Source organism: Ailuropoda melanoleuca, chromosome 11, assembly GCF_002007445.2.
Source record: "Ailuropoda melanoleuca isolate Jingjing chromosome 11, ASM200744v2, whole genome shotgun sequence".
Classification (NCBI taxonomy): domain Eukaryota; kingdom Metazoa; phylum Chordata; class Mammalia; order Carnivora; family Ursidae; genus Ailuropoda; species Ailuropoda melanoleuca.
Genome location: NC_048228.1, coordinates 76408559 through 76427883, shown reverse-complemented (window position 1 = coordinate 76427883; position 19325 = coordinate 76408559). Strand labels below are relative to the sequence as shown.

The 19325-nt window shown below is 45.1% G+C and overlaps 1 protein-coding gene across 1 annotated transcript in view; it reads right to left on the bottom strand.

The window, feature by feature from the left end:
* Positions 1-2765: 2765 nt before the first annotated feature.
* The window catches only part of BEND4 (BEN domain containing 4), a 36782-nt gene continuing 20222 nt past the window's right edge, over positions 2766-19325 (bottom strand). The window contains 3 exon segments of the mRNA XM_034671883.1: positions 2766-9249; positions 12680-12920; positions 19023-19114. Coding sequence (XP_034527774.1) covers positions 9032-9249; positions 12680-12920; positions 19023-19114 — 551 coding nt within the window. The 3' untranslated portion in view covers positions 2766-9031.

Here is a 19325-nt window from a genome sequence, read left to right as displayed (position 1 = left end):
GCTGGGTCACATGTTAACTCTATAACTTCTAGCAACTGCCAAGCTGTTTTTGAGAATGCCTGCACCATTTTACATTCCTACCAGCAAGGTATGAAGGTTTCAATAGCTCTATATCCTTGCCAACATTTGTTACTGTGTGTCAGTTTCGTTGTAGCTCTCTTAGTGAAGTGGTATTTCACTGTGGTTTGATTCACATTTCCCTAATGACTAATGATGTTGACCATCTTTTCATTTGCTTATTGGCCATTTATACATCTTCCCTGGAGAATGTGTATTCATTGTTTGCCCACTTTTAATTGGGCTATTTGTTTTTGTTTTTAAGATTTTATTTATTTAGTTGACAGAGGTAGAGACAGCCAGCAAGAGGGGGAACAAAAGCAGGGGGAGTGGGAGAGGAAGAAGCAGGCTCATAGCAGAGGAGCCCGACGTGGGGCTCGATCCCATAACGCCGGGATCACGCCCTGAGCCGAAGGCAGACGCTTTAACCGCTATGCCACCCATTGCCCACTTTTAATTGGGCGATTTGTTTTTGTTTTTAAGATTTTATTTATTTAGTTGACAGAGATAGAGACAGCCAGCAAGAGGGGGAACACAAGCAGGGGGAGTGGGAGAGGAAGAAGCAGGCTCATAGCAGAGGAGCCCGATGTGGGGCTCGATCCCATAACGCCGGGATCACGCCCTGAGCCGAAGGAAGACGCTTAACGACNAACGACTGAGCCACCCAGGCGCCCCTGGGCTATTTGTTTTTATTGTTGAGTTCTATATCTTCTGACTACAAGTCTCTTATCAGGTACATGATCTGCAAATATTTTCTCCTAGGTTGTGGGCTCTTTTCGTTCTTCATAGTGTTCCTCTGAAGCACAAAAGTAATGAAGTCCAGTTAATCTATTGTTTTCAATGTTGCTTATGCTTTTGGGTTTCACACTGAAGATGCTATTTCCTAATCCAAGATCATGAAGGTTTAATACAATGTTTTCTTCTAAAAGTTCTATAATTTTAGCTCTTTCATTTAGGTCTATCATCCATTTTGATTCCTTTTTTTGCATATGGTTTTGAGGTAGAGGTCCATCTGCATTTTATTAAAGTACTCTCTACCCCCAACATGTGGCTCGAACTCACGACCCCAAGATCAAGAATTGCATACTCTACCAACTGAGCCAGCAAGACACCCCTCCAGTTGCATTTTTAAAGATATGTGAGAGAGAGTGAGCATGTACTCATGAGTTGGGGGAGGAGCAGAGGGAGAGGGACAAGCAGACTCTGCACTGAGCTCAAACCCTGATGCAGGGCTCGATCTCATGACTCTGAGATCGTGACCTAAACTGAAACTAAGTCAGACACTTAACCGACTGAGCCACCCAGGTGCCCCCAGCTGCTTTCTTCCTGATGAGATCATATGTTCCCACCACCATTTGTTGGAAAGACTATTCTTTCCCCATTCAACTGTGCTGGCATTTTGTTAAAAACCAATTGGACATAAATGTAAGGATGTCTATCTGTTGGCTATCTGGGTTCCCTGCATTTCTATATGAATTTTAGGATCAGCTTGTCAATTTCTGCGAAGAATTCTGCTGAGATCTGGATAGGAATTGCAATGAATCTGTAGATATTTCCAGGAGTATTACCATCTTAATATTATATTAAGTCTTGCACTCCATTATCATTATTACTTAGATCTTTTAAAATTCCTTCCATTGATGATTTGTAGTTTTCAGTGTACAGGTCTGGCACTTATTAAATTTATTCTTAAGTGTATTATTCTTTCCAATATTATTGTAAATGGAATTGTCCTTAAATTCATTTTCAAGTTGTCTGTTGCTGGTGTCGAGAAATACAATTGATTTTTGAATATTGATCTTATATCTTGTAACCTGAATGAATTTGTTCCTAATACTTTTTCAAGTATTTAAATCTGAAGTTTACCCTATGTGTCTGGGGTAAATATTCAAAATATTTGAGAACATTTGAAAATATTTAAGAACCAAGTTAGTTAACAATCCTCTTTAATGCTTTAGAATAAAATAATTTAAATTCAGTTTTAATTGACACCCCAATTGAAACTCAAATTATTTGGACCAAATTACTGCTTCACCCAAAACACCTGGTTGAAATGTTGCATCTTCTAGTGAAAAAAATCACATCTTTAGATTTTCCCTAAAATGAAAGTGTTTTTAGTTTTTAGTATGATTTATGAAATGACATTTACTCAATTTTATCATTCCATAATGGCTGATATGTCAGATTCATATTTTATGTAATAACTAAATGTGGGAAGCCACAATCATGCCACTTTATTTAGCCATAATGACTTTGGTTTTGTACTCAGATCACTGTTGGAAAACCATAAACAATCAACATTTGTTCATTTTTAAAGGTCAGGAGTAGCAGCTGTAGATTTTTTCCTCCCTGATAGAAGGATGCTGCTGTGTAGGAAACAAGCCGTGTGTGAAGTGTGAACGCACAGAAACACACAGGGTAGAAGTCCCTTTGGCTTCCACGCCACTCTCCGTCATCACTGCGTGTCCTCGGTCACGGGATCAAATGACTTTTTTTGGATGATTTTTGATTTGTTCCCTGACATAACTTGAGTACCTTTTATTTGGGTTTTAAGTATATAATATTTTCTTGGCATTCAGAGACAAGCAGAAAAGCCTTAGCTTCAGGGGGCATAAAGTTCTTTTAAAAAAAGAAACAAAAACAAAACAGAAAAGCTTCTTTGACGAATTGGAGAAAGATGCAGAAACACTTAGCAGAGACTTGACATTTATTGTGCAATTTTATCTCCAACAGAACATGTGGCATTCTAGAGGTATATGAGGTAATAAAATCAATACTCCAATTAGAACACCTGAAATAACTGGCTCTAGTAACAAATGTTTCTTATAATTAAAAATATTGAATGTTTAAAAAACTCTTATAACATTTTAAGTTCCTAAAAGAAATGTGCCTAACACTTAAAAAACAACTTACTTTTCTATATAAATTGTTCACAAAAAAATCTTGCTATTCTATATTACACTATGCATTTATAGTTTTATTAACATATCCCTAGTGGGTATTAATTCTACACAATACAATCAAATAGAAATTATTCATAGAGAATCAACAAGACTCCAACAATAAAAATATCAGGATCAATGGATTTGTCACAGTTTCTCCACAAGTGTTCATCATAGAAAAGAGAGTAAAGGCAAGTTGGCCCCAGTTTAGGCTGCTACATGAAGTTCCAGAGAGGAGAGACAGAGAGGCGATGCTTACATTGGGCAGGGTCGGGCTGGACCGGGGACCTGGAACGTTTCAGGACCCATCTCATGGTCTGGCACGCCCTGTTCTCAAGGAACACAAGCTAGGCCTGCATGGCCTTGGCAGGCTCTCGAACTTAACACAGCCAAAGAGATGTTAAAGCCATCACTACAGGCAAGAATCGACAGATGACTGTATTTTCCTACAAAATCTTCACAATTCTCACAGTGACATCATAAATGAAATCCCTCTCTTCCAAACCAGACTCATCAATTCTAAGGCTACAAATACAACAAATGTGAAAAGTGAATGAAACGTTAGCTAACTGATGCCCAGTGCCATTTCTAACATCTAGGAGTTCCCAAAGATTATCACTTCACTGACTTCCAATTTTTGCTTTTATATATCCCTGCATTTTTTTTTTAAACAGGAAACCTATGAAACAAATGTGAACAAATTAGCAATTTTAATTTATTCACTACTTTAAAACTTTTTCTAGTCTTCAACACAGGATCTTACGTAAGTCAAATCTTACGCAGAAACCCGGGCAGTTACCAGAGGAGTTACGGTTTATAAGGTCCTATTTAAGCATCAACATACTTTAAAAGTGGTTTTTAGTAGCACAAATAACATCTTTTCCTTGATGCCATTAATTAGACAAAATCCATTCCGAAGTGTTGACGGGCTTTGAGAACTTTGCTTTGACTACTGGGGAAACTGAACTAGTCACCCTGCTTACTAAGCCCCCAGTGATCCTCTTGTTAGCGGAGCACCGCGGGCAGTGTCCTTGCAATCAACTGGGATAACAGCAGCGACCGCCTGCGAGCGTGGCTGTGAGGATTCAAAGGAGAGAATGAGTTAAAGTGCTTCGCGGGGTACCTGGCACACGAGAACTCAATGGCATCAGCTCCAGTTAGGACAGCTGCTGCGAGTGGTTTGGGGTGGGCCTGAATCGTTTCCCAACGTGGCCATTTGTACTGGGGCAATTATTCTGAAGGAGGCTTCTTAGCAGATGTATTTTCATTCTACTTTGGGGAACTGTGATTCAACCAACACCTAGACCTCGCGTCAGTCAGCTATGGATGGTCATGAGGAAAACTTCTCTGGCCACTTTACCACAAAGATTTGGTCAATTTGGTGCTTCAGGAGGCAAACTGACCAAACTGGTCATTGGGGGAAGCAAGCCCAGTCCTCTCAACGTTTCCTGCAATTGAACATACGACGGAGGGCGAGAGCGCTATTGGTCACGGTTTTGAATTTTACACACGAGGAGGCAAGGGCCGGTGGCGTGACTGTCTCACCCTCCACACTGCTGGCTATCCATCCTTCACTCTCTCAAAGACACAAATGCCACTGGCTGACGATGCAAGTAACGTTGCGGAGGGCCATCAGCTGGGGGGCATTTTCCTACATTATTCCAAGGGAAGTGATTACTTTTATTCAGTACTTATACGATTGAAAGAAGCCATCGCTATGTTTACAAAAATATATCATAATGATACATACCGCTGTTTAGACACATGGACATTAGAGTTCTGACTCAGGCGTTCTAGTTGACACGTATTGCCAAGCAGTTATGGCAAGTGTCGCCACATTAAACTTACACCAGCAAGACTTGCACCATATGTGCAAAATTGTTTTCTATTACATTTCTAGAAATTTGTGTATGAGAGCTGTCAAAATTATAGATCTGTCCTGTGAAACGACATAGCACTGAATGAGAAAAGTCAGGTTTAAATCTTTTCTAAAAATAAAGTTATCCGAGAATGAGATCTTAACAAACAACTGAAATCTAAGAAAAAAATAAGGAGGTAGTCGGTGGGTATTAGGTTTAGAAACTAGAGCACAGGTTGTATGATAAAATCCAAATGAAGGCAAATGTAGGCTTGATTTTCTGAAAATTGTGCCTGTTTCATCTCACATGACGCTCCATCCATTTTCTGAGAGCAACAGGAGGGAGGACAAGATTAAAGGTGGTAGGAAATGTAGAAATCACAAACCTGCGGATTCCCAAGTTTGCATTATTGTCTAGACTTGGGGATAATGTCTCATATTACAAGAATAGCTACTGGACTACAGAAACCATTCCACACATCTGACATGTGGAGTAGTTGGACCAAATAATACACGGTAACAATTTATACCTCTATAATCCTGATAAATCTCTTAGGTCAATGTGTTTATGACTCATGAAGGGACAAGAAAGATCCAGAATATAAATTCACCCACTTGCTCTACAGCTGTGAAGTAGCTACGTACCTCTCTCAATTCCCTCACCAAACGAGAGGGCAGCAATTTTGTGCACACGCACCGTCATTATCCTCCTACCTCCCTAGTAAAACCTTCCGAAACACCAATGGTGACAGGAACCTGAACCCTGTGGTGGAAACTGGCAACGCTAACAGAGAGATGGCCAGTTTCAAGGGCTGGATGAAATGTTTTCAAGTAAAAAGGGAAGGAACAAACCTTCACGTCTACAGATTTCCTCCAAAGCATTTAACAGTAGGGTTACTAACCCATGACACCGTGACCAGCGCACCTTCAAGAGACAGTGAGAAGTGCGCCTCCAGGAAAACTCTCAGACAACAGTGCTCCCCTCCACAGCTCCCTGGCCTACATCCTCCGATGTGGGTCACTGGAGGGTTATCCTGAGCCCAGTGGAACGGCCTCTGGGCCTTCAGGTCAGTTTGGAAAGTAGGCATACTCTCTGTGGTAGCGTTTGGATTTGGGAAATCACAGGACACATCAGGACCCTGTCACTGCTGAGGACTTTACCGATTGCTGTGATCGTGGAGCACGCCTAGTACGGGTAACAAGGCCAAGTTGAGCCTGTCGTGTCGCGCGAGCCCTGTGACCGCCCTCCCTCATCGAGGACACGGAGCACAGCTGCAAACTGAGTGGCTTTCATTCAATCGTTTTATACCAGTGCTGAAAGGACTCAAGGAGGGGTCTGCACGCTGACGCGAGACTGAGTTTCCAGTCATGAGCAATCTGTCCAATTGCCAAAAAAAGGTAGAGAACCAACTCAAGAAAATAAGCAACGCCCTCAGGTCTCTGAAGAGAACAGAAAGGAAGACGGAGCAGCAGAACAGCATCCAGTCTTGCTCTGTAGATGGCACACGGGTCTCACCAAAAACACGTGAACATCCTTTGTGAGGCCTGATTTAAAAGTGAGGTGACCATGAGGCCCCCACCATGAAGCAGGTTCGCGCAGCAGCCGGAAAGCTTAGGTGGCGGCACGGCAGAGCATCTGTGTCACAACCCAAGTGACTGTCACCATCCGGCTCAGGCAGGGCTAGGCTAAACAAATCTAGCTACACACACAGGGCGAAGAAAGCCGTGGAACACTCGACCCTGGGCTGCGGATCTTAGGCCCCGGGTGAGGCACTCGAACTGGCTGTGCAATGCTGAGGAAGCCAGTCCTCTGCCTGGGTCTCCGTTTCCTCATGGGCTAAGAGATGGCCAACATGTAATCCTGATGTTGTGGAATTCGTGAAATACTGGAAAACAAGTAATTCACCTGGAATGGGGGGGACGGGGGGGAGACCGGGGTGCCTGTGGAGCAAAGGCTGTGTGCAACCATGTGCCCTGGGGGGCAGATCTACCCTAGTAGCCTTCTCAGGTGATGCTAATTACAGCCAAACCGAAGGTTCCCGTCACCCTCTCTTGCAGCAGCTGTGGAGAGTGAGGGCAGACACGCTCTCAGCATCCCCCCAAGTCAAGACCAGCACAACACAGGGCTCCACGATGATGCTTAGATGTGAAAACATGCTGAATTTTCAAGCTTGCAGGAAAGAGAAAAGTTGGAAGTTTTATTTGAGCAGTGGTCAAATCATTGTTGCTAAAGGAAGAAAAGGACATTGTCCTCAGCAGTAAGGATAACTAAAACCTAATGCAAGAAAGCAAAGGTAAGATGGAAAGACAGAGGAGGTTATGGTGATAGTTTGTATCTGGCCAAGATTTCCTGTCACCAAAGGATCTCGTAAGGCATTGACTTCTCAGACCTCTGAAAACTCTTTGAAGTCTCCTTCTTCCTTGGATAGCCAAAGACAGTAGCCTCCTGGTTCCTCTAACCAACATCACATTTGCCCTTATCATTTCCTTTATCCATACATTTTTGCTAACTTGCCCAAAACAGGATTGAAGCATTAGTTCTCCCCACACCACTGAACAGATCTGACAAAGGACCATCTCTATAAACATTAAACTTTCCAATGGATGAAACTAAGAATCCTAACAAAAGCTAAGGACAGACCTATTTCCAGGACCGTGCATAGAGTTGGTGCTAATTACTGAACATAAAGGATAATTTATTGCCTCACAAAAAATGGTTGCAAAAACCCCTCTTTATAAACGGATGCTCATAAACCTTAAATGAATTTCCAACCAATTTTCAAACCCTTAGTCATGTTTGCAGACAACATTAATAACCTAACTTCTGCCCGTTTAGCCCTATGCTCGACAAAGAATGTAATAAATGGATTAGTGTGCTGGAGGAAGCTGCTCCTGCTGTCCAAACCCGAAGCCCTCAGAAACAGATTCTAGCATCTCCGCAGTTCGTAGGTGTTCGCAGTTCAAGGACAGTACTAATTTCACGGATGGAGATCAATGAACTAAACAGGAGAAAACAAGTGGGAGTGGTTTAGTGTGAACTCAGCCAGAGCTTGTAGTCCGAGGGAACATGGTGCGGGAGGGGCGTGGGGAAGGAGGCACAAAACAGCAAAACAGTTGGGATGAAACATTTTCATCAGTGACAACAAGAAACAGAAGCTTATGCAAATTCTAAAGATCTACTCAGAGAAAGACCCTCACATTTCAGAGAAATTACAGACAAGCCCATTGCATAGTTGTCAGAATGGCCTTGAAGCTGTGTGTATACAATTCCAGAACATCTGGTCAATTCAGTGAATACCATCAGTGAGACCACTAGTTTGGTCTCCAGCGCACCAAACAACTAATCAATTGAAATTCTCATTGCTCAACCCATCACTTTGGCGTTGTGTCAACAAAGTCTGAGTTAAGGCTATGGAAACTGTGGGTCTATGAACCTACGAAATCAAGCATTTGAAAAGGTTTTGGATCTTTGGAGGTCTCCTAAGGAAAACTTACGGTTTATGAACTCCAGAGATCATGTAGTGCCATTCTGATCAACATGGTACCATTTTTGGGGGGGGGCGGATTCTAAAGTAACTGAAAAAACCCCACCTGATTTCCAACGAGTCATTGTCTAGCAGTAACCTCTCTTCTGGCTTTTTCATATAGGCTTTGTCAATGTTGAGAGAGCTCAGTGTCATTTATCCTATGTTTTTGCTGAGAAGTATGAATTCAAGTCTTTGGAAAATAAAAAGACAACTTTTTTCAATTAAAGTAAGAGAACGTTTGTTTGTTGTCCCTTAAGATAACTCCATGTCTACCTTCTCTTATGGGCAGGGACTCTAACCTGCGGGGACCAGCTCAGCTCAGGAAGCAGAGCTTACGTGACATTTCAGACAGGTGACTGGCAGCTCACCTACTGTTTTCACCCTCACTGTCTAGCTAGGAATCAATTCAGTTGTGGTTTTTTTCTTTTTATAATATCCTGAAAGCCTGTTGTAGGTTCCATAGACTTCCCAAACAACCCTAAAATGGATTTCTATTTGGGAATTGTGGCAGTAGGTCAAGAGACTTAAGGTTTGAGATGTGTCAAGTCTGGCAGAAAGACGTGCTTTGGACTCTCAGGTGATGGTAACAGGACACTGACAACTGGAACCCTTGAGAGGACCAGCTGCTAGTGTCAAGATTCTGTCCACTAATCCCCAGACCCATCCCGGGAATTTTTATTGAAGACCTCATCCTGGGATGCCTGGTGATCGATGCCTTCATAAAACGAGCCGCCGTTGTGCAGGAAAGTCCCCACTGCCCGCCCCTGCCGGGCGTGCCCCACGGCGTCGCTGAACACTTTGTTTATTTGCTCCTCCGAGGGCATCCACCAGTCAGGGTTGGAGGTACAGTGCATCCTAATGAATTCTGTGGGAATATACACAACAATAAAAAGAGAGAGAAAAACAGCTGGTTTTTGCAGAAGATGACGGACAGGCTGCTTACACATTTACAGAAGCTCTATAAGAAAAGCTGTATGGGAAATCCAATGTAATGCTATGATGACGTCACTTCTTAGCCTCAACTAATTACATGTAGTCTTCTACTCATGCGCAAAAGTGAAAACACATCAGATGAGAAGGTGATCCTCCTAAGGAACATTTGCTACTGAAATGAAAGGTCAACCTGATCTGGAAGATGTACGACACACCAAGCTTAGTAAAAGTTATGGACTGCATTTCAAACTACGTCGGTATCTGCTCACGGTTTAAGAATGTTCTCTATTTCCAGAAACAGCAAGTATCATTAGCATGGTAATCTTTAACCAGCCACTAATCTGCAGATTAAGTGCAATGGGATAACAAAAGCTCAACGGCTGAGAAACTGCCTGAATTTTAGTTCAGAAGAGGTTTCCACGTTCTTAACATGTATTACAGGTCATACGTATTTCTCTAATTGGGGTAGCCATACATGTACTGACAAATGTTTCTTAAATGAGATTTCCTCTAAATATTTAATTTCACCAGAAGGCAATCAGCATGCCCACAAGGGTGAATGTATAAAAAGTAACTAAGACTCCAATGAAACAGACTCGGCCTCCCTGTGGGTTGAGCTCACACCATCCTTCCTTCAGTTTTCTCAGGGGCTCGGGGCACATATGTAACTCCTACCTGGCTATTTTAATATGGACACTTGCAAACTGAAGTGAGCATTTTGGAAAAAGTTCTAAGTCAAACTCTGTTATTTTTGCACAGCTGACTGAAAGTCCAAGGTGACTGTCATTTACACACCATTTCTTCTCCAACATTGCACCCTCTACAAGACAACAGGTCTGGTTGTAGGACTGGATTTGTCTGAAGTGACTGTGTGAAATCCTGGCCCTATTGCCCTTAGGAGTAGCTGATGCTTTGCAAGTATTTGGACCCCCAGATCTCAGGGACTGAGCTGTGCCCATCTCAGTACAGGGTCTAGCTTAGCAGAGAAGCAGGGGCAACCCCTTCAGTTCTGTGCCTGAGGGGAGAGCCTCGCTCGCCTCACCGGAGTCCCAGCCCTGGCTGCCTTACTCAAGGGAAAGAACAATGTTTATTCAGCAACTCATCCCGCAAAACTGCCAGATCAGAAGGCGTAGCCTAGGGTGCAGGCCTGGGAACCACTGGAGGATAACTCCCTAGTCCTCTTCTGTGCCCCTCACATCCCTACTGTAACCAGTAAATATCCAATAACTTTTGTAGTTTCCGTCTCCGTCTAGATCCCCCACTCGTATCAACACAAGGAAATAAAGGCTAATGGATGGGGACGTTGTGACCCTGCGACTCTGAGAATGTGCTGCTCTGTGACACCTGTCAACCTCCACTCTCTCCTCGGTGTCCGCTGTGGAGACAGGACTTTCTCGAATATTGTGGTAAAGACTATTAAAAGCTCATTCTGTTACACAGACAGGACGCATCTTCACAGGCCCTCTTCCCTCTGGGGTCAAACCACCTTCAGGAGTGGTCAGCTGGGGTTCGGTTCCATTCCAGAGCACCCTGTTTTCCATCACTAAAGTGTCCAGTGGTCTGAGGTTTCCTTGGCTGTTCTAATCTTGCTCACCCAACACGGACATCCACCCCTTCATGAAAGGAATCTCATCTGGGTCACAGGAAGGCCCTGGGAGTTCAGCTTTTGGGACAAGCATGTAACTGTTCTGATCAGCTGCCCCTGACACAATCACCGTTGTTTGCCTCTGTCTTCTCCGCCCCACGGCAGGGTAGAAGCCTGTGGGTATAGTGCCAGGTGAGGCATGAGCTGGAGGATACAGATTCTGGTTAGCCAACCTGGACTGTGTCAGTGTCACAGAGGGTCAGGCAACGTTCTCAGGGCAAGGCACGAGGGCTTTGGGATGTATGCTAATGCCTCAGTTTCACTCACTTGCTGCTTAGAATGTAAAATGTTGAATAAGAATTTCTGGGAAGGGATACAATGGGAGGCCCCTTGTCCTGACTCCCCCTTATAGGCCCCAGGGCAACTTCTTGGAGTACAGTGTTCCCAGGAGAGCCCCAAGCTCACAAATGCCTCTGTTACTCCTGGTGAGTAACTCTGTCAGCTCTGATGATGTTGAGGAATAAAGGAAACTATGGCTAGTTTGCTAAGACAGGCCCTGGAAATTTCTATCACCCTGTGAGTAAGTGGAATTTTCAGACTGGCCAACAGGGGGTGCTCTGGGGCACCTGTGCCTAGTTGTTACAGGTGTTTTCATTCCAGGCGGTTTTCTCAGGCATGGGCCACCTGCACGAGAATCAGCTGGGGTGGTTGTGACGAGCAGCAACGCGTGCCTCTCCCATTCCCACTCCACACCTGCTAAATTAGAAGCTTGGGGTGGGCCCGAGGAATTCCAGCTGTAACAAAATCTCCATGTGCCTCAGGCACACTAATGTAGAACACTGTGGGCATCCCAGGAGGGGAGCTGGAGTGTCCTTTCTGTACACCCAGGCCTTATCAGTAATAACGTCTCTTCACTGTGACCTCCTTGCCAGGAAATATTTTGATCCCTGTCCGGAGTAAATTACTAATAAGTTTTTCCAACCACTAAAATTACTATTGAACTATACAGGTTAATACTTGAGCTTTTTGGTATGAATTTTTCAGGTGTGAACAGTGTTCCTGTTGGCACTAGAATGCTTCTACTTGTCTAAGTCTGTGTTTACTTGCACCTGCTGAATCAACCATACACCTCTTGATTCCTCCTTCTCATCCTCTGCCTGGCCTACCATAGTGTGGATCGGCTGCAAAGTAAGCAGCTGTTAATACTGAGGAAATGGTATTACCGAAGCAATATTTTTAATATAGAAACTTTAAAAAAACTAACAGAATAAAGTTTGACTGGGCAACAAATACTTTAGGCACCCCAATTTTAAGGAAAATTAACTCTAAATAAATTCAAGCAGTTGGGGGCAAGTCCTCTGGAGAAGGTAGCTGGGGTGGGGGGAGAGGGCGGCACAGGCTACAGATAGAAATGGGATATCTCATTTTTCTAATTTTTAAAAAATTCTACATCTTCCCTTCCTCTGTGCATTTCCCCATGCTCCAGTTTTGCTGGAGGTGGCCTTCTGTGGCAGCAAAGAAAATCTGAATTTAAAGCGTGAAACATGAGGTGCTATGCAATGCTTATGGGCCATTAAGTGAGAACGCCAAGGCTAAAGCAAACGAAGATTTTTTAAGGAACTTCTCGATACCAAGGAGATGGGCCACATGAAGCCTATAAAGGTCTCAGCGGGAAAAACCAAAATACAGTAAAGGCTGAACACTTGCACGGGGGAGCCACAGCCAATGCGGTGAAATGAGATCACAGATGGTGACACTGAGTGGAAGGATGCAGTACCTCGGAGGCATGTTACTTTAACTGGATCCAGAGGGCGTCTTTCAGGACCTGTCTCTCCTGACTGCACTGACCTTTTCCTTTTCCCAAGGCCGCATGAGTACTTAAGCTCATCGGTTGTGAAAACAAATCTGATGAGGTATCGAAGGAGCCGCCTCCCGTCTTTCTTTGAAGAATTTACAGCCTCGTCCCACTGTTTGCTCGTTATGTAGACAGGATAGTTGTTCAACAGCTGCTTGCTTCCCTGGAAAAGCCAAGTATTTTCTCATTACCTACTGAGCCAGGCGGCCGGCCAGGAAGGCAATCTCCATGTCAAAGGCAAACATGCTTTGTAACCAAGTGGCTCTGCGGACAGTGACCCGGGTACTGGAGCACGGGTAATTGCGCGCACTCAGAACGGGCACTTTTCAAATTACATTTGCATTTTCTATAACAAGAGCCAATGAGGTATAATGAACACCTTTGAAAGAGGAGCTATTTATAACTTGCATTTTAACAGGTAGGTTAAAATGTGTCAAGATCCAATGACAGGGAACACTATTTAAATATAGCCCATAACTTTCCCTTTCAATCTATTAAAATATGCAAAAATGACTTTGAAGAGTGTGATCAAACAGGTCTCTTCATCCTCTGGTTGGCGGTTGAGTATTTTTAGAAATGATGCTGGTGGTCTATTTTTGTAAGGTACTACATGTGTTTAATTCACCTAACACCTGATAGCCATTGCGTAACAGTGGAAACGGCATTAAAAAGTGAATTCGAAAAGGGGAGAATTGTGAAACCCCCCCAAAAATCACCATTAATAATAATAATGCAAACCAGGTTTCCTCAAATGATAGCTTCTGCAAATGCCACTATGTCAACTCAAAATTTTTCTTCCTTTTCATCTTCTTAATTTATGGCTGCTATAAAATTCCCAGGCTCAATAGCTGCAGTGGGACTAATTACAGGAATTTCTGTAACATTTATAAGCCATGTTTAGTCAATTCCACCTACACAACCATTACTTTAGTTCCAGTTGTCCATAAAATTCTACAGTCCAGGACAAATTAATTAACCCATGATCTCGGTTTTAATGTACTCCTTCCCCAGTAATTAAGGTGTACAAAATAAAGAAGGAAAACACATTCAGTTTTACAGCTCTGCAAATTTACTACAGGTGATAAATTTGGCACTGTTTGGGTCTGATAGGGTTCTATTTCAAAAAGTGCCATTGGTGAAGCACTGAGAAGGGCAAATGGCCCAGGAGCCAACAGGAAAGGGGCAGCCAGCCTGTGCTCTGGAGCGGTCGTGGAGTCACACCCATGAGAAGGCATCACTGTGGTGTTCCTACTTCCTTCAACTAGCAGTATGTGACTCAGTTTCCTTCTTAAGGGACGCAGTTGAGGTGAGTGGTTTGTGCTTTGAATTTAGAACAGTTTGAACTGAATCTTGGTTCTGGGATTTGTGTTTCTTGAGCAAGTGACTTCAACTGGCTGAACCAAAGCTTCCCTGTTTGTAAAATGGGAAGAACTAAATTATCATGGGTTTAAGATGTGAGTATATGGGGGCATAAACCAGCCCTTGGCCCTGGTGCTACTGATGGTCAAAAGACGGTCAAGAGCCCAGAGGTTCCAAAGGGCCCCTCAGCCCAGGCTGCTGTTTCCCAGCAGGAAGGGAGAGTCAGGGTGTGCGCATGTGGGGGGTGGGTGATGGGAGTCTGTGGTGGACCAGACGGAGAAGCAAAGAGGAAAGATGTGGAATCCAGGGGGTCAGGCAACCAAGTCAGTGAGCCAGGCTGTGGGGCACTGAGGAGTCAAGGTGACTCTCAGGTGAGATGGAGATGTCCTTCCCAAAGATAAAGAACAGCTGGTCACAGCAGGGAGGAGGAGGTAGACGGCAAGGAGGAGAATTCTCGTGCTTCCCACGCACAGGGAAGGAAGGGGTTAGGGGGCTTCCGACTTGTTGAGCCCTCGGTCCTCAGGACAGCCGGGTGGGGCCTGGGGAAGCTGGAATCCAGGGCTGGTTGCTTCAGACCACAAATTGTGTCAAGAGTATTTCTGTGCAAGAACATTAATAACTGTCACCATCTCCTGAGCCAGTGAGCCCATGCTCCCGGCAGCCCCAGCCTTGGCCCCACAGGTGCTGCTGCTGGTGCAGGTGCAGAGCTGGGCCAGGGCGCGGGCCTCCGCCAGGTGACTCACATCTACACTGCGGCCCTGTCTGCCCAGGTAAGGAGAACAGTCCCAGCTTGCACCTCTGTGGTAAGGAAACCACCCCTCTCCCCACCTGGAGATAAGCCCATGAGGGCTGGGGTTTTCAGTTGGCTTTACTTGATGCTCTGCTCAGCGTGAGAACAGCGTCTGACACACAGTAGGTGCAGTAAGCATTTGTCGAACGACCACTGCCGTAGACACCAGCGTGGGGGGCACCAAGCACACACTCGATAATGGCGGCTACAATGAAGAGTTTTTTCTTTCCCTTCTCTCTTTTTTTTAAACGGCTGCGGCCCTGGGACATTTGAAGAGTTTCTGATGAATATTAATTGGCAAAGTTAGAGAACTTCAAGGAGAGCAACAAAGACGAGGGGCCATTATAAAGTGGGTACTGGGGAGAGAGCTTCCGCCAATCCTTAATTTAAGACCACGCTCTCAGTTATGGTTCTTGTAAGTACACCTGTCAGCCTTAGAAAAGGAGACTGAGCAGCTGGTTGTTAAACCTTCTATTTATTTAATGTTGTGCATGTATTTTTTTTTTTAAGATTTATTTTTTTCGATAGAGATAGAGACAGCCAGCGAGAGAGGGAACACAAGCAGGGGGAGTGGGAGAGGAAGAAGCAGGCTCCCACCGGAGGAGCCCGATGTGGGGCTCGATCCCCTAACTCTGGGATCACGCCCTGAGCCGAAGGCAGGTGCTTAAATGCTGTGCCACCCAGGCGCCCCTGTGCATGTATTTTTTTAGTATTTTATTTATTTGAGAGAGGGAGAGAGCAAGAGAGAGAGTGCGCACAAGCAGGGGGAGGGGCAGAGGGAGAAGCAGGTTCCCCGATGAGGAGGGAGCCTGACTTGGGGCTTGATCCCAGGACCCCAGGATCATGACCTGAGTTGAAGGCAGATGCTTAACTGACTGAGCCACTCAGGGACCCTTAATGTTGTGCAAGTTTTAGAAACAGCTTTCCCTTGGGTGTCTGAGCTCATCGGGCAAGCCAGGCTTCCCACAGCAGTTTGGCCAAGGATGTTAAATCCTTTTCAAGGTCTCACAAGGCAAAAGCAGAGCTGGGAACCTGGTCCCTGAATTCAGAGCTTGCCCCTAAGACCAGAGTTGAGTCTGTTTCAAGATGAGAGGTGCCTGAGATGAAGGAGCTCACAGCCTAAGGAAGGAGCTTTCTCGAATCCTTAAAAAGGATCCACTTATACAGAAGAGCTCAATAGCTCTCCATAAAATGAAGCTCTCCGTAAGTGTAGAAATGCCATTTGGAGGTAATTTTCTTCAAGAAAAAGGAAAAGAAAGAAGAAAGTCATTTACAGCCCCAAACAACTCAAATGCTCCTTGTGTTATGGATGAGATTTACCACATTATTTTAGTGTAGTTAATAGAAATAAAATGTGATCAATACTACTAATGAGAGAATGCCCATGTGCCTGAAATGACAGTAAAAATAGCATAATAATGATGATGATGGGTAATAAAAGTATAAATATTCCTATCTAGAGGAAATGTAGATATGTCCCCTATTTTTATGTTTTTATAGAATTCTGAATGCATATTCTCTTCAATTAGCCACCAACAGGTTATTAAACTCTAATCTATGAGTCACTTTGAAAAAACCAAAATGAACAGCACTCATTTAATGTATTCACAGACTCACGAATAAATGGAAGACCTATGTATGCATTACTATTTAAGTAACTTCTGAATTACTGTTAGGAACAATGTGCTCTGTGAGCACAGAGAAGGTGTGGCAACCAAGGACAGCTTCTTGGAGGAAGTGGGCTTTCGGAAGTGCTTTTCTTTGTACAATAGAAATGTCAAGTTCAGAAATGTGGGCCCTATTCTAGGGAGCAATGAAAGGATCTTAAGCATGTGACATTCCTTTTGAATATTTAGTTTAGAAAATTAACCTTCCAGTGTGGAGAAAGGAGAAGAATCCATTTAACAGTCCAGGTACAAAGTGTGAGGAAGGAGGTAGAGAGAGGAGAGACTACTCAAGGTGGCTGTAAAACAAGCAGATGTCAGGAACCAGGAAGAAGGAGGAGTCCATGATGCCTCAGAAATTTTTGCTGGGGTTGGTGCTGCCTTTACTGGAGAGAAAACTGGGGTAGGGATGGGTATTCAGAGGCCGTGCCGAGTTCGAGGTTACAAGGGCATTCCACTGTTGGTCAGACAGTTGGGCACGGTGGCTGGGAGCTGGGGACTGGTAGCCCAGATCTCGATTTGGGACTTCTTAACCTGCACGTAGCTGGTGTTCAGAGAAAGCACATGACTGGGCGGAGAAGGGCAGTGGTCAGTGAGGGAAGGGGATGAAGGCTGACACTTTGGACAACAGCGGATGCAAAACTCCTTACAGCAGAAGAAAAGGACAGGGAGCCAGGAAATAGTCCTGACACTGAGGCCAAGAGAGAGCATGGAGATGAGGGTGAGGTCCTAGGGAGACCAGGGCTGGTGGAAGTGCCCCCGAACTGCACAGCTGGGAAAGTCACCAGGGCCACAGGCAGAGGACTCTCGGAGGCAGTGGAGGTGCAGCTGTGGGGGTGGGGGGGGAAGAGCAAGTAGAAACTAAGACTGGAGTAAGAAACACAGACCAGTCTTTCAAGTGTTTAATCCCTAAGAAAAATGAGGTCACCGTTCTGTAAGTGCCTTCAACAACAGGCACTGGGGACGTGCGTGGGATGAGACCCGTGTCCCCCCTTCATGGAGCCAAACGCATCTCGGAGCAGAGTAATGTGCTGACAGAGGCTGTGCTGGGGATGGAAGGAGAAAGAAAAATGATGATGGAGGGACAGAGGGAGCATCAAAGCAGGCCTGTTTTCAGGGTGGGAAGACCTGAGTGTGTTGGACCCAGCACCTCCGTGCATAAGACAAGGAATGACTGATGGCTTGGAGTTCTAGAAGGGGGGGGCAGCGGAGGTGAAAGAACAGATGTGAATGCGTGGTGCCGGCAAGGGGGAGGGGCACGGCTTCCTGGGTGGGGGCGCCAGGTGTGCAGGAAGGTAGAAGTCAGAGTAGCGGAACTCACTGGATTGAGTTCAACTTGGTATCACTTACTTTTTTGCTGAACTCAGGAGGGAGTGTGGTGGGGCCAGGGATAGGGCCTGGAGGGAAGGAGCAGAGCCCTCTGAAGTAGCTTCTCCAAGCTTCGGGGAAGGGAGTGACCACCAAACGGTCTCACGCTACACCCAGAGGTGAGAGTTTCAATGCGCACAAGACTGCCTCCACCTTTTCCACCCTCTGGTCTCTCTTATGTGCAGAAACGTGGAAAGGAATGTGTTCTCATATTTCTTCAGCAGCGAGGCCTGGGGTCAGGTGGCAAGGGCAGGGGCACAGCTGGATCTCTGACACGGTACGCATGAGCATGGAGCCTCGAGATGATTTTAACTAGACGCAGGGAGTGTCGAAGGATGTGTGAGGACGAGACAGGAGAGAGAGGGTCAGGGCCTACTGCCACCAGCATGAACAGCTCACCTTGCTGAGTGAAGGAAACTTAACTACGTGAAAACAACTTATCTACTATTATCAATCCAAGACATCTCTAACCCCAGCAATTGCTTCTTCTACTGGATTTAGGTTCCAAAATCCATAAGAAGAAAGTAACACATATTCAAAACTGAGCCTTGAGAATCTTGTAAAATTGTGCCATATTTCCACGGACCTACCCTTCCCAGCAGAACAGACCATCTCTCCTGCACTTTGGAAGAGATGGTGGCTGCTTCTAGTCCAGAAGAAGAAATGTTCTGGAGCCCCAGGGTCTGGAACACATCCACCTAACACCTGAGAAGCTCACTCGGTGTGGGAGGTGCCTGAGAGCAAGGGGCTTTCTGGAACCCTGGCTCTGCCAGAGAAGGGCAGGTTGGTGTCTCCATTTCAGCCCCTCTCCCAAAAGAATGCTGCGAGCCTGGCCTCTGCTATCTGCACTGTTGTTTCTGTATCTCCCCCGCTCTGCATGCAGCGCTAGGTCCGGCTGGGTCTGGATACTGCCGCTCTTCCTCCGGTGTGTACACGCACAGGCAGGAAGAACCACAAGCTTCGGGGAGTCAGAGCTGTGTCTTGCTAGCCAATCTGCTCTGGGGTATCCACCCACGCTATCGGGAAGCTTCGTCTTTGGAAAGTTCCGAACAGAACCACATCTACCCTCCTGCTGGAAACCTACCTCGGTGGGCTGCTCGGCGGGCTGAGGGACCAGGAGCTGGTTGTGGTGCTGCAGGACTGTCTTCAGGTAATCCAAGACGGTCTGGCAGGGCACTGCGTGCAAGAAACGCAAGGATTACACGTGAGCTACACTGTGACAAGAAAATGAAAAGCTCTAACGTTTAAAAAGAGTTTTGATGTAAACTTCTAAAAAAAAAAAAAAGACTTATTTTCTAAAGGAAATAGCATCTTCTTTCTTTTGACATCCGTAGTTATTTCAGTTTGCAAATACAGAACAGATGCTATGGTTTGGGGAGGATTTTTA